This window comes from Panulirus ornatus, chromosome 2 (assembly GCF_036320965.1).
Source record: "Panulirus ornatus isolate Po-2019 chromosome 2, ASM3632096v1, whole genome shotgun sequence".
NCBI lineage: Eukaryota > Metazoa > Arthropoda > Malacostraca > Decapoda > Palinuridae > Panulirus > Panulirus ornatus.
In genome coordinates this window covers 102,301,960-102,318,382 of record NC_092225.1, presented here as the reverse complement: position 1 = coordinate 102,318,382, position 16,423 = coordinate 102,301,960, and the positions used below count along the sequence as shown (strand labels likewise).

Sequence of the window (16,423 nt, the reverse complement as noted above, 5' to 3'; positions counted from 1 at the left end):
ACTGGATATATAATGCTTTAGAAAGAAGGGCAAACAAAAGACAGACCACTGGATCAGCTGTGAGGGTGTTTATCATCGTACCACCAGCAGTAGCCACTGTAAGATGGTGAACGTAAGCTTTACAACGACGGAGAGGCAAATAACATGGTGTTCTCCACGTACGTATTTGTCGAGACTGTATACTATTTAGGGTTTAATTTTGGCTAAATAACTTTGGGTTAGGATTAGGCCAGAGGAAAATATGAGTCCGAAGCTTACCGTAATGATGATGATAGACTTCTTTTGGGTTAGGTTAGGTTAGGTTCCCTTGGCTTAGGTTAAGGTAGGTTCCCATGGGTTAGGTTAGGTTAGGTTTGTGGGTTAGGTTAGGTTCCCGTGGCTTAGGTTAAGGTAGGTTCCCATGGGTTAGGTTAGGTTAGGTTTGTGGGTTAGGTTAGGTTCCTGTGGGTTCGTTAGGTTAGGTTAGGCTCCTGTGGATTAGGTTAGGTTCCTATGGGTTAGGTTAGGATTCGTGGGTTAAGTGAGGTTCCTGTGGGTTAGGTTCCTGTGGGTTAGGTTAGGCTCCCGTGGGTTAGGTTAAGTTAGGTTCCTGTGGGAACAATTCGCTCTCCTCTCTTCCCACCCGTACACATGCCTTACATGTAAAACTTTTCACTGCTTCCAGCACTTTGACCAGCCCCTTAGGAAAGGATGAACAACTGGGATGACTGTGGACCGACTGCTGCAATCAGGTTTCGAACTTATTTTGTGTTCTATAGCTAACACGAGCAATGATCAGTAGGCCAAAATCTGCCCCCCCCCCCCACACACACACCAGACATGATGAACCACTACGTCGTGTTGGTCATAAGATCCAGGTTGCTTAAATGGATCGGTTTTTGGATGAATGACTGATTGAATGCAAAACAGTAAGAGATCCACAGCCTGTATTCCTTTTGCCACATGTATATGTAATCGTATGATTCATTTATGGATGGCTTATAAAAACAAAACTTGCAAATGTTTAAACTAGAAACAAAACAAAACAAAATAAAAACCAGCAGCAGACTTAAAAAGTTATCAATATAAGTATCTCATTTACCCCTCCAGGAGAAATTTGGCGTCAAGGGGGCGCCGTGGGGAGGCCTCAAATATGTATGTCTAGACCCCAAGTTTAACATCCGGCCAGGCAACTGCACCGTCCTTTCCTTCGGCATCGACAATGAGTGGTCCTTCGACGACGACTTCGACGCATTTGGCTGCAAGGTAAGGAAGTCCTGCCAGCCCTGAGTCTCTGAGAGGTATATTCCTGACGCAGGACTTAACTTTGGGCGGTCTGACCTCCACACTGCCTCGCGGCTGGTAACTGTATTTCGAGCATATGGCCGGGATCGGGGAAATCACAAGCCTAGCCAAACCTTGTGCCACGTTTACTTATGTGATCCAACCTACCTTCACCAGGGATGAGTGAGGATCAGCAGGGGTGGAGGGGCTGCAGCTCCCCCACTCCTGCAGTGGATAACAATAAGAATTTAAGGTATCAAAATAGTTCCTACAGGCGCATTATCCATAGTCTCGTGAGGTGAGGAGAGATGGGTATGGCGAATCATGAACTCGCAAAGACGGTATTGAAAACTAAGCATGGATGGTATGTGCGAGAACTTTTTTTTTTTTTGCGTAAATTTTGGATATCAGATTTAATCACTAACATTCGTCAGATTCTCATGAAACTGAATACAGCTGTTGTGCAGAATTAAGTTTATCATGAGACTGCCGTGGCGACGACCAGTTCTGAATTAAGTTTATGAAACATAACATAAAACAGCTCATAACAATAACCACGGAGTTATGTTTAATGACGCAAAATAATACTCCTTAATATTAAGGTTGAGAAAATTACGTTATCTTAAAAATGTCATTGGTTTGAGAGGGTGGTGAATTGGTTGGTTGGGCTTTAGTTAGTTAAGCCTATCAACTGCCAGGGAGGGTCATTAAGGTCGTCAACGTAATTTACTACACCCACCAACCGAAAAATACAAATCTAACACCTTCTGGTGTTATAGTAATTCTAAGACTACATAAACTTTGCATGTCTTACTGGAACATTACGTATATATAGGTATACGTTTCTTCTTCCTTTCGAGGAACGAAAGGGGTTAGAATGATTGTTAAAATGTATCATTTATCATTATCATTGAGTAGATCTATTGTATATTGTACAGCACGAAAGGCCTGTTCCCCTACCCCCATAGGAACGTACGATAAAATAATCAAAACTACAAGTGCACATCCGTATTTGAAAATTTTTAAATCTGTTCACATTGCTTATAGACATACTTGTTGATAGTAATGAAAATCGGCAAAATTATTATTTATTATTATTATTGTTATTATTATTATTATTATTATTATCATTATTATTATCAGCATTATTATTATTATTATTATTATTATTTATATTATTATTATACTCGCTCGAAATTTCCTCCGAATATCGGGGGTAACGCCAGAAACAGACGAAGAACGACCCTCATTCACTCACATCCAGTCCTTATGTCATGTGTGATGTACTGAAAACACAGCCCGCTACCCACAACTAGCCCCCCAACACACCTCTGCGTGGTTTCCCCTGACCGATTCATACGCCCTGGTTCACCCTAGTGACAGCACGTCGCCCACCGTATACCACATCGCTCCAGTTCTGGAGGGGGCCACAAAGTTAGGAGAGCTGTGTGTTATCAGCATTGCTTATCAGTGACTGGAATTGTCACCAGAGATGAATCCGCTACAGATAAGGAACTGAAAAAAAGAGGTGCAGATATTAACAGAAACGTACCGTTGGATGCCTTTCCAAGATAGTTGTGATAGTAGACGAGATTCGAAAGGAGAAATACTCAGAAACTTGAAATTTGCGAAGCCGTAAATAACGATTCCCTCACCCCCGCCCTTCCGTGGACTTGAAGCTAAATTATCTCAGTCAAGTCTTTTTTCTAAACGTATTTGTGGCGTTACTTTCAGTTGCTCTCGCTGGTAAATCTCTGCATACGTTAACAGTCCCACTGAGGAAAGTGTACTTCTCATTCTTCGAAGTAAAACGGTCCTCCACGAGTTTATATGAATCCAATAGTACTACGGGGGAAATCAGAATGATCTAGACTGATATAGCTAACGAAATTAAGATTAGCAAAGTCCTCAATCATGTGAATACCTATTTCATATCAACTCTCACTCTTCTTTTTTTTTTTTTTTAAGTTAAATCATCTTAGCTGTAATAGAGGGGTCACATAGAATTTGTTCCTCAGTCCTAGAATCATCTAGGTAGCTCGCCTCAGTACTTTGTCTATTAATTCTCTTTCCTCAAGTACAGTGACCAGACCTGAACAGATTGATTAAGGTCGGGAAGCACCAATGAATTACAAAGACTGTGAAAATTGGGATTTTTTTTTCCCCCCTTGAATTCGAATGCCTTACGCCAAGAATTTCGTTCGCCTCTTCTTTTTTAATACTTCTTTGCACTGCCTACTTGGCTTTCATTCATCTAAGATTGTTGCAGATGTGTCTTTCTAAACTAATTTATATTTACTAAATCAACAGAATTCTTACCATAGATTTGCTTTTCATTTTTTTTAACAAACAATACTCAAAACTTCATTTGCCATCTCTGAGCCCAGCGTAGCATATAATTTGCCATCTCTGAGCCCAGCCTAGCAACGTATTGTAGCAGATTGCAATTATAGACGTTTGAATTCTATTTCTGTTCCAGCTAAATGATGGTTTCCGTAAGTTCACCACCTACGAACGTTAAGCTAATTAGGCGATGAATACCGAACAGAGACTAAATCCCCTGTTTTGAATACCAGTGATGCATAATGTAGAATTTGAATCCTGTTGGATTTTCCTAGTATCAACCAACATACTGAGGAGGGCAGTCAAAGGCTTAACTTGCATTATATTTGGTATGATTTTTTTTTCTTGGATACAACGTATCCAAGACTCGCCATTTTTATTCTTCTTATTTCATTTAATGATAACATTGTGTCTTATAAGTTAGTATGGTCCAAAATGTTCTCCCCTGTTATCAGTGGGTTTTGGAGAAAAGTGGACCACGAGATGGGCCTTTAGTGGTAAGTACGAAGGAAAATGAATAATTTAAGAACTTTACCAATTGTTTTCAACCAAATAGCCGTTTTCTAAGAGTAAAGAACCAGCTGACTGGGGTAATTCCTCTTTTGTTTCTAAATAGCTATAGATGCCTGTAGGTTTTGGCAAGGTTCATGGGTTACCAACTTGAACGAGAAGCGCTTGTTTTTTGTGTCATTATTCCACCGCTTTTGCTTATTTTTGCAAAATAAACGAATTTCAAGAACTGGGTGATGTTATATATATATATATATATATATATATATATATATATATATATATATATATATATATATATATATATTATTATTATTATTTATTTATTTATTTATTTTGCTTTGTCGCTGTCTCCCTCGTTACCGACGTAGCGCAAGGAAACAGACGAAAGAATGGCCCAACCCACCCACATACACATGTATTTACATACACGTCCACACATGAAAATATACATACCTATACATCTCAGTGTACACATATATATGTACACACACAGACATATACATATATACACATGTACATAATTCATACTGTCTGCCTTTATTCCCATCGCCACCCCGCCACACATGGAATAACAACACCCTACCCCCTCATGTGTGCGAGGTAGCGCTAGGAAAAGACAACAAAGGCCACATTCGTTCACACTCAGTCTCTAGCTGTCATGTAATAATGCACCGAAACCACAGCTCCCTTTCCACATCCAGGCCCCACAGAACTTTCCATGGTTTACCCAAGACGCTTCACATGCCCTGGTTCAATCCATTGACAGCACGTCGACCCCGGTATACCACATCGTACCAATTCACACTATTCCTTGCACGCCTCTCACCCTCCTGCATGTTTAGGCCCCGATCATTCAAAATCTTTTTCACTCCATCTTTCCACCTCCAATTTCGTCTCCCACTTCTCCTCGTTCCCTCCACCTCCAACACATATATCCTCTTGGTCAATCTTTCCTCACTCATTCTCTCCATGTGCCCAAACCATTTCAAAACACCCTCTCCTGCTCTCTCAACCACGCTCTTTTTATTTCCACGCATCTCTCTTACCCTTACATTACTTACTCGATCAAACCACCTCACACCACATATTGTCCTCAAACATTTCATTTCCAGCACATCCACCCTCCTGCGCACAACTCTATCCATAGCCCACGCCTCGCAACGATACAAAATTGTTAGAACCACTATTCCTTCAAACAAACCCATTTTTGCTTTCCGAGATAATGGTCTCGACTTCCATACATTCTTCAAGGCTCCCAGGACTTTCGCCCCCTTCCCCACTTCCGCTTCCATGGTTCCATCCGCTGCCAGATCCACTCCCAGATATTATCTCTGGGGATAGGGGAGAAAATATACTTCCCAGGTATTCCCTGTGTGTCGTAAAAGGCGACAAAAGGGGAGGGAGCGGGGGCTGGAATTCCTCCCCTCCCGTTTTTAATTTTCCAAAAGAAGGAACAGAGAAGGGAGCCAAATGAGGACATCCCCTCTAAGGCTCAGTCCTCTGTTGTTAACGCTACCTCGGGAAATGCGAATATGTATGAAATATATATATATATATATATATATATATATATATATATATATATATATATATATATATATATATCTGGGAGTGGATCTGGCAGCGGATGGAACCATGGAAGCGGAAGTGGATCACAGGGTGGGGGAGGGGGCGAAAATTCTGGGGGCCTTGAAGAATGTGTGGAAGTCGAGAACATTATCTCGGAAAGCAAAAATGGGTATGTTTGAAGGAATAGTGGTTCCAACAATGTTGTATGGTTGCGAGGCGTGGGCTATGGATAGAGTTGTGCGCAGGAGGATGGATGTGCTGGAAATGAGATGTTTGAGGACAATGTGTGGTGTGAGGTGGTTTGATCGAGTGAGTAACGTAAGGGTAAGAGAGATGTGTGGAAATAAAAAGAGCGTGGTTGAGAGAGCAGAAGAGGGTGTTTTGAAGTGGTTTGGTCACATGGAGAGAATGAGTGAGGAAAGATTGACCAAGAGGATATATGTGTCGGAGGTGGAGGGAACGAGGAGAAGAGGGAGACCAAATTATATATATATATATATATATATATATATATATATATTGGAAAGAATCACAATTTTACGCGTGATCAAGTATATTCCTATGAGTCCACGGGGAAAACGAAACACGATAAGTTCCCAAGTGCACTTTCGTGTAATAATCACATCATCAGGGGAGACACAAGAGAGAAATATAACAGTCAGTTGATATACAACGAAGAGACGTAGCTAGGACGCCATTTGATAAACAGATGATTGTCCAAGACAGACAACGAGCGTATCATAAACTTATTATGTGGACAAGAAGGGGATTGTTTACAAATTTAATCGACAATAAAGTTATCTACTTTGTATAGACCTTCACTACTATTAAGATTATAATTCCTTGTGTATTCAATAATAGAAGATTCGATTGTTTTTCGTGGTACTGGAGTTAGAGTTAATAACTGAGATGCCATTACTCCTGTCAATACAATCATCATAGTTTATAACGTGTTTAAGCAAGGCATTTGATTCTTGTCCCGTTCTTATACCATATTTGTGTTGCTTAAGTCTAACAGAAAGATCCTTACCAATCTGCCCAACAGAAAACTTAGCACAATTTCTACATGGCACTTTATAACTGTACCCAGGAGAATTTTCTGGTGAGTTTTTGATTAAGATATTCTTTATAGTATTATTGTTGCTGAAGGCAACATTTACATTACAGGATTTAAGCAACATGAGAAGTGAAGTGAAATTATTATTAAAAGGGAGAACTATAAGATTCTTGGTGTCAATAGGAGGTTTGGGCTCAACTCTATAAAATGATTGCTAATTTAAGGGATTTATCAATGAAAAATCTAGGGTACTTTAACTTAGATCCAATAGAATATATCTTCGCAAACTCATCATCGATATACTCTGGACTGCAAGTACGTAATGCTCTAAGGAACAGATTGAAATGATGATAATTTAACTCTGTCGTGTTGAGATGAGTAATAATGGATATATGAGCATACATTGGTAGGTTTTCTGTATATGCTAAACTTAAACTTGTTTCCTTGCCTATGGATCATGCAATCTAAAAATGGTAACATACCATTATTTTCATTTTCTACAGTAAATTTGATGGAAGGTACTAAATTGTTAAGTAAGGGGAGAAATGCTTGTAAATTTTCATTTGTTGGCCAAACACAAAGAATATCATCAACATACCTAAACCAAATTGCATTAGAAGGTAAGTTATCCATTAGTAATTTTGTTTCAAAAAATTCCATATAAAGATTACTTAGTACAGGTGAAAGAGGGTTACCCATTGCCATACTAAATTTTTGAGCATAATAATCTCCATTGAATTGAAATACACAGTCCTTTATACACAATTTTATCAGTTCAATGAAAACAGACTTTGAAACAGGTAAAAGAATATCATCCAAAACATCAATTAAATGTTCTAAAGGGTCATCAATTGAAACTTTTGTGAAAAGTGAGGAAACATCAAAGCTAACAAGTTTGAAATCAAAATTAACATTGATATTGTTAAGCTTAACTAAATCTACATCGTTCATGATATTAGAATTAGATATCTTACCCACTAAAGGGCTTGATAAAGAAACTAACCATTTTGATAATCTATATGTGATGGAGGCTACTGAAGTCACTATAGGTCTTGCTGGAAAATTTTGTTTATGTGTTTTGATAAGTCCATACATATATGGCAATGAAGTGGACAAAGACGACAAACCTTTGATAAGAGAACCATTACCTTTCAACAACAACTTCAGTTCTTTATTGAAATGGAAATTAACTGCGTCTCTTCGTTGTATATTATCTGACATTTCTCTCTTGTGTGTCCCCTGATGATGTGATTATTACACGAGAGTGCACTTGTGAACTTATCGTGTTTCATTTTCCCTGTGGACTCGTAAGAATATATATATATATATATATATATATATATATATATATATATATATATATATATATATATATATATATATATATATATATATTCTTACGAGTCCACAGGGAAAATGAAACACGATAAGTTCACAAGTGCACTCTCGTGTAATAATGTAATAGTGCGCAGGAGGATGGATGTGCTAGAAATGAGATGTTTGAGGACAATGTGTGGTGTGAGGTGGTTTGATCGAGTGAGTAACGTAAGGGTAAGAGAGATGTGTGGAAATAAAAAGAGCGTGGTTGAGAGAGCAGAAGAGGGTGTTTTGAAGTGGTTTGGGCACATGGAGAGAATGAGTGAGGAAAGATTGACCAAGAGGATATATGTGTCGGAGGTGGAGGGAACGAGGAGAAGAGGGAGACCAAATTGGAGGTGGAAAGATGGAGTGAAAAAGATTTTGTGTGATCGGGGCCTGAACATGCAGGAGGGTGAAAGGAGGGCAAGGAATAGAGTGAATTGGAGCGATGTGGTATACCGGGGTTGACGTGCTGTCAGTGGATTGAATCAAGGCATGTGAAGCGGCTGGGGTAAACCATGGAAAGCTGTGTAGGTGTGTATATTTGCGTGTGTGGACGTATGTATATACATGTGTATGGGGGTGGGTTGGGCCATTTCTTTCGTCTGTTTCCTTGCGCTACCTCGCAAACGCGGAAGACAGCGACAAAGTATAATATAATATAATATAATATATATATATATATATATATATATATATATATATATATATATATATATATATATATATATATATATATATATATATATTTTCTTTCATACTATTCGACATTCCCGCATTAGCGAGGTAGCGTTAAGAGCAGAGGACTGGGCCTTTGGGGGAATATCCTCACCTGGCCCCCTTCTCTGTTCCTTCTTTTGAAAAATTAAAAGAAAAAAAAAGAGAGAGAGAGAGAGGTTAGGATTTCAGCTACCCGTTCCCTCCCCTTTTAGTCGCCTTCTACGACACGCAGGTTATACGTGGGAAGTATTCTTTCTCCCCTATCCCCAGGGACATATATATATATATATATATATATATATATATATATATATATATATATATATATATATATATATATATATATATATATATATATATCGCTCAGCTGTTGTGTTGACCAACATTACAAGTAACACTGGAGTGACTTTGGTAACTTATGGAAGCCAAACTCCTCTCCATCTATAGCATGATCAAGTAGACACCTTCCCATCTCTGGGGAGTTATGTATGTTTGACCTGACCTACCCTCTACGTGACCCCGACCTTCTCAATTTCAGGGCCAGCCACGCCGGTTTGGCCTGACCTGACCTGACCCTGATTTTAAACTTACCTGACCTGACCTGACCTGACCCTGAGTTTAAACTTACCTGACCTGACCCTGAGTTTAAACTTACCTGACCTGACCTCCCTTCCTCAGGTGTACTCGTTTGACCCGACCATGGGCAAGGAAGACCACGACCGCTCCAGAAACATCAAGTTCCTCAGTCTTGGGATCAGCAACGCTGACAGCATCAGGACGGTGGGAATGGACGCAAACTTCAAACCTCATAAGGTGAGAAGTTATGACCAGGCAGCTGAGAGAGAGAGAGAGAGAGAGAGAGAGAGAGAGAGAGAGAGAGAGAGAGAGAGAGAGAGAGAGAGAGTGTAATCTGTTCCACAATACGTCCCTAACTGTCATACGATACAGTTACTCATTGTTGAATCATAATTTGTAAAGATCTTTGTGACTCGTAATGATTGAAACTTTAAGATAGATAGATCCGCCATAGAATATTTAAGATAGATTCACCATAGAATGTTTAAGATAGATAGATCCTCCATTTAAGATAGACCCACCATAGAATGTTTTAAGATAGATTCACCAAAGAATGTTTAAGATAGATAGATCCTCCATTTAAGATAGACCCACCATAGAATGTTTTAAGATAGATTCACCATAGAATGTTTAAGATAGATAGATCCTCCATTTAAGATAGATAGATCCGCCATAGAATATTTAAGATAGATTCACCATAGAATGTTTAAGATAGATAGATCCTCCATTTAAGATAGATAGACCCACCCTAGAATGTTTTAAGATAGATTCGCCATAGAATGTTTAAGATAGATAGACCCACCATAGAATGTTTTAAGATAGATCCGCCATAGAATGTTTAAGATAGATAGATCCACCATAGAATTTTTAAGATGGATAGATCCGCCATGGAATATTACATTATAAGTAGACATCGTCATAAGATACTATCCTCAATTTCCAGGACCAAAAGATAGTTTGATTCTACAATAAATGTGATCCTGTATGTTAGGGTTTCTATCCTCTCTTCTTGGTTCTTGCCATATCACCCAGATGCCGCATCCATACATGTAGCTGGGGTCAACATAACATGTTCTTGACAGGCCAACAGAAAGCTTAAAACGTGACCCCAAGGTCACACTAATCTGACCCGGCCAACAGAAAGATTAAAACGTGACCCAAGGTCACACTAACCTGACCCTTCACCCCTTAGAACTCCACGACACCGGTGTTGATTATGACCACTGCTGACCTCGCTAAGTCGTGTGTTACCCTCCTCTTGTTGATTCGCCTAGAGGGGCCTAGTGCCACTTCCCCTGAGCCAACCACAGCACCAGGATCAGGCAAACTCAGCCTATCGTATGAGGCCTCCCATAAACACAGCGTCCTCGTCCTACCTTGATAACACAGTGGATGGGTCACCCCGTACTTACTGAGGGGGAAGAAGGGGGGAACCCTTGTGACCACCATGGTATCTTTACCATCCCTACATTGACTTTGAGGACCTTCCTGACGGGCAAGGGCTCTTCAGTTCCCGGCTGGAAACGTCTTTGTGTACAACCTTGCCTTCAGGATGTTTACGTCTTTACTCTGATCGTTTTGCTAAGATGTCGTCTGGCTGGACTCGTCCCCGTCACCCAGGTGCTTCAGGCGGTAGTCGATACTCGAGGGCGTGATTGTATTCCTTAAAGAATTGGTCATTTTGGCGACGGCATTCGTCCTGTCTTCGGCAGGAGTCATTCTAGTTCGGCTAACGTCGCCACATCCGGCTCCAACACGCTCCTGACGGAGGGAACTTCGATGGTAACTCCTCCTCGTGAGCTTCAATGAGATCCTGCAGGCCTCTACCACACCAGCTGTTGTGTTCTAGTTACCGTGGAGACACGTCCCCCTCTCATAGCCAGTGCGGATGTCATCACCTGGGTTCTGGATTGATAAAGGAGCCATCCATCTGTCCACACCACCACACCTGCCGACCGTGGTCTCCCACATGTGTAAACGATGTTGATATCGTTGTATAACGTAACCCCTACACCTCACCACCACCACCACCACCTTCTCTTAGCCCCCTGCACTCTGCCAACCTCCTGTACGTGGTGCCCTGTATTTGTGTAAAGTAGATTTTTTTCCCTCCTTCATTTTTTGAGGATCTTGATCCATCGCTGTTCCCGAGGTCAGAGACTGGGGAACACTCCCGGGTTCCACTGTCGCCAGAGATTATCAGCTTAATCCTCACCATCGCCCTGGAAGCTCGTCACTGTCGTTTGAATCCTTTCAGGTTAGTCGCTTTGTCACGATCCTGGAACGCCTCAACCTCACCCACACTCCCATCGACTACGTGAAGATGGACGTGGAGTGGTCCGAGCTGGACTTCTTCCAGGACATGTTCTTCAACACCCCGCATCTCCTCAAGAACATTAAGCAAATTGGGATGGAGATCCACGACGGCGATTCGGGTTAGTAGTATACGTATCACCCACTATGTTTTATACCACATTAACGTCTCGTTTATTTGAGGAACCTCACAGTACACAAATATCTAATTCTGCCTTTCAGATTTTGGGAGTCCCGTTCTGAAGCGGAAAATTCTTCTTAGGTGTTGCCCTGATAATGCATGCATAACTGACTGGTCCTTGACTTGGGTACTACCTCCCTCACATTTAACTGGACGTACATACTTGACAAGAGGCGAGTCCGAAGCAAATTTGACGCGTTTAGACTAGCCTCATAATTTGACCCTCCTGTCAAACCGCCGCCGCAGCCTTGCTATTCTCCTCTCTTCCCAGTAGATACCATTCAGGATTCCATCCCGAAAACTTGTCACTCACGTGTCCCGGCCATTAGCGAAACTACTTGACAAAAAGACGTTGTATCACATGATTAGTGTGTGCGTGGCCGTGGGCAACTGAAGGGTGGGCGAGGCCTATGTGGTGGTCGTTTTATTCCTTGTGTTGGAGGGAAGGTGATATAACTGACAACAACAAGCGAGAGTGGAGAGTGTGACCCATACGTCTGGAGACGGCTGACTTCCTCAGTGGACTAGCAAAGAATACAGGTCAAGAAAGGCGTCCAGCCGTCAGCCGTGTTCTTGCCAAAGTCTCCCGTCCGTTGATTGGTGGTCCGGCTCTCTCGGCCTGACTGCCCCCCCCCCCCCCTCTCTCTCTCTCTCTCTCTCTCTCTCTCTCTCTCTCTCTCTCTCTCTCTCTCTCTCTCTCTCTCTCTCTTCCGCTCATGTAAGGCTGCCCACGCCTCTGCCCCAGGTGACGCTACCAGCTCTCGGACTGATGGAATTTTCTAGACGTATGTATGCTGCTTCTAGTGCCTTCCTTGACCTCTTGTTAAGGCCCTTCTTTACCACTTGTGCATTTTCCCATCTTGGGGAAGGTGAGATTCTTCGTCCACGTGCACGACAGTCGCATTACAGGTTCTACGATATCGTATGTCCCTTTTGTGTCCTCATATTTTGGTCGAGCCCCGTCCTTACCTGCCATGATATGATTTGCTACATCCTGCACATGGTATCTTGTATACTACACTGGCATTCGTGCTGTTGTCACTGTTTTGATTTTCTTTTTTGTGCTAAATCCCCAATTTTCATTCCAGATTTAGCAGTAAAACAATATTTTCAAAACAGAGACTCAAACCTCCCTTTGCTCCCAAGAATCTTTTCGTTCTCCCTTTTAGTGATAATTTTACATTACTTACCAGGCTGCTTAAATCTTTTAGTGTAAATGTAGCCTCCAGCAATAACAATACTATAAAGAATATCTTAATCAAAAACTCACCAGAAAACTCTGCGGGCTGTATTTACGGAGTCCCCTGTAGAAACTATAATATATTTTATGTTGGGCATACTGGTTAGGATTTTTTATGGTAGACTTAAGCAACATAAATGTAGCATAAGAACCGGACAAGAATCAAATGCTTTGTTTGATTATGTTAAAACTTATGACCATTGTATTCACTGGTGTAACGCTAATTCAATTAATGACCACCTTCTTTACTACGAGAAATATCATTGAATCTTCTGTTATCAAATACACAAAGAATTGCGACATTATCATTAGTGAAGCTCTACACAAACTGGTTAGATTTGTCGTAGGCAAAATATTAAAACTTTATTTTCCAGTCCACATCATGAAAATTTTATGACCCGTTCACCAACGTCCGGTAACGCTTGTTTACCAGTGACGTCTTAACTACGTCTCTTCCTTGTATATCAGCAGACTGTTCTACGTCTTCTATCTCATTCCTGTATCTCCCCTGACGTGTCATTATACGAAAGTGCACTTGGGAACACACACACACACACACACACACACACAAACACATGGACACCGGGAGGTGCTGCCAACTGGTGTGGGAAGGTGGAAGTTAGTTGTTTGTATTACCCTGGGATAAATTACATTATTACTAACTTAAATGAACTAAGTTTCGGATCTTTCGAACAATAGATAACGTGGTGATGATCCACGCTCTAGCACAAGACTGTGTTACAGCTAACAATGTGACAAGTACAAAATGAATTATGGAATACATACCGACAATACTCAACGCAGAAACACATTGTTTTAAGCTGAATTATGTCATCTGCATTGCACCCCAAGATCATTCGATTTTGATTAGTTAACAATTTCACTCGTGAGAGTTCGTTGATAATCTGGAGATAATGGCGTGAGAAGAACCTGAGACTTCTGGAAACAAAAAGGTCCCGAATGACCTTGAACTATTTCATGGGGAACTCGCATTTTTCACACACTCGAGGAAATAAGCCTTACATAGAAATACCAAATGTACTCATGGGTTGTCTCAAATGTTCATATATATATATATATATATATATATATATATATATATATATATATATATATTTATTTATTTATTTATTTATTTTCAGTAATGGAGATAAACTTGGAAATCGCAAGTGTAGGCAAATGTTAAAAACCCCGATTTCTCTACGCATGATATTTATTGGTTATGTTGACTAAGACGGCACTGGCGGTTAAAGCTTTAATCTAAGTCCAGGCCATCTCAGTGGCCAAATGCCTCTTCCAAGATTTCGAACCCACGCCCTCGACCCTGGCCGGCTTGTGAATACCCCATAGGATGTAACTCATTCTAATATCGATAAGCCATAGACCAACATGAATAACAGATATCTTTTTCTCTGCCGTCAGCCGGTGATCTGGGACCCAAAACGCTCTACCAGCACTTCTGGTTCTACTACCAGCTGCTCCGATGTCATGGGTTTAAGCTGATCCACGCACGCCAGGCAAGCATATGGCACGAGGTGGTGTGGGCGCGCGAGGACAACTGGTAACTGACGTCGCCTAAGCGCTTCGCTCCATCGACCCACCTTAACTGCGCCACCGTAGGGGAAAAAAAATTATAGAAGCTAATAATTTACCATATTCCTCCTGTAATTATGAATTTATCAACACCAAAATGTTTGTTAAATGTTGTTGTACGTGTTTGTTATACAGTTAGCGAAGTAATACTGATTAAGACCACGACGATCAATTTCGTCTGTGTGGTGCTGGAGTGGCACTTCGTTTCGATGTGTGCCCAGGAACTGCAGCTTCGAACCTTCTTTAATATGTTATGTTCCCATGTGCAGGGTGTTGGATGGAAACACTACATAAATTCTCCTTGGTTGTCTGGACTTAGGTTATCAGTAAATCCTTCGAACATCAAGGAAACACATACCACCAAGCTAGGCTTTTTCATTTGACAAAATCCTTTAATACACTGCAGCCAGATCGATCCAGTTTGTTAGAATTTAAGTTTCCTGTTTTATTGTTAAAATTTCTAGTTATTGTAATTAATGTTTTGTAGAAAATGATAAGTTTTCAGCTACTACAGTACATATTTATAGATATATACTTGAAATGATTACCTTCCTATCTGTTGGCGAAATGAACTTCACGTCATCAGTTAATTGCTAAAAATTCCTGTAATGTTGTAGCCTGTGTGGCACACTGAGATAAAGCTTTCTTATCCTCCGTATTGCAGAGTTCTCTAGCAACATTTTTCGTCCCCCCCCCCAAAAAAAAAGATAAACAAAATCCTGGAGTTTAAGCAGCAGTTAAGAGACATTGTCATACCTCATTTCCAGCTGTCATCATAACGATGTTGACTCCAGCAGTTGACAGACCTGAGATGACTAGCTGTAAGAGACTGAATGTTTGTATACATGAGAAAGACAGACATCGGGAGGCCTGACTACCCCACGACTGGGTTGTCTAGTGGGGGGTGGGGGGCGAGTTTAGCTTCACAAGAAAACGTTATTCCGCTATTTTTTTTTTTTCCTTTTTTTTTAAGTATCACCGACTCCCCGCTGCTCTGCAAGTTCTCTTCGTAATTCGTGGAATTTTTTTTCAATCTCGAGTAGTGTGTTTTTAGAATTATTCCACATTTCCTCTACTGTATGAACGTCAAGAAGTTTTGTCCAATTGGTACTGCGGATTTCTTGTCTAATGTTTTCAAAATTTGCTCACCTGTAGTCTGGGATCAAGAGTTTGTTGTCATTTATTTCATGATCTAAATTTCTCTCTAATCTGATCAAACTGTGATCGCTGTTTGACAAACTCTCGCCTACTTTGCAAGAGTTGATTAAGTTTGTGTCACTGTGAGGACAAGATCAAGAATGTTTTAACTTCTAGTTGTTTTTTTCATTAACTTCTAGAAAAGTGTCTTCAATAATTTCTATTAGTCTTGTTCCGTCTCGGTCACCTGTTAAAGTGTGCCAGTTTATGTTTGGACTGTTGAAGTCTCCCACTATTATAACCTCTTTACTGTTTATTATAGTTTTGATTTCATTGTATAATATCTTACTGTCGTCTTTTTGCTTTGGAGGTGTGTAAATAACGCCGAGACGTAGTTTACTTTTGAACTTGTTGGTAATGTCAGTATAGAAGTGTGTGTCAGTATAAAGAGAGTCGTAAGTGTGTGTGTGTGTGTGTGTGTTTACTTTGCTTATCATTATAGCACTTAGATTGTTATCAACGCGGATCAGAACTCCACCACTTACCCTGTACAAGCGAT

General features: G+C 40.6%; 1 protein-coding gene across 4 annotated transcripts in view; it reads left to right on the top strand.

Annotated features, from left to right (window-relative positions):
- LOC139759017 (uncharacterized) overlaps nucleotides 1-15,091 on the top strand; it is a 45,990-nt gene extending 30,899 nt beyond the window's left edge. For all 4 annotated transcript variants that reach the window (XM_071680918.1, XM_071680928.1, XM_071680910.1 and 1 more), the window contains exons 5-8: nucleotides 1,090-1,245; nucleotides 9,503-9,637; nucleotides 11,658-11,835; nucleotides 14,557-15,091. In XM_071680918.1, coding sequence (XP_071537019.1) covers nucleotides 1,090-1,245; nucleotides 9,503-9,637; nucleotides 11,658-11,835; nucleotides 14,557-14,699 — 612 coding nt within the window. In that variant the 3' untranslated portion in view covers nucleotides 14,700-15,091. The remainder of the gene's footprint in view (nucleotides 1-1,089; nucleotides 1,246-9,502; nucleotides 9,638-11,657; nucleotides 11,836-14,556) is intronic.
- The last annotated feature ends 1,332 nt before the right edge of the window (nucleotides 15,092-16,423 follow it).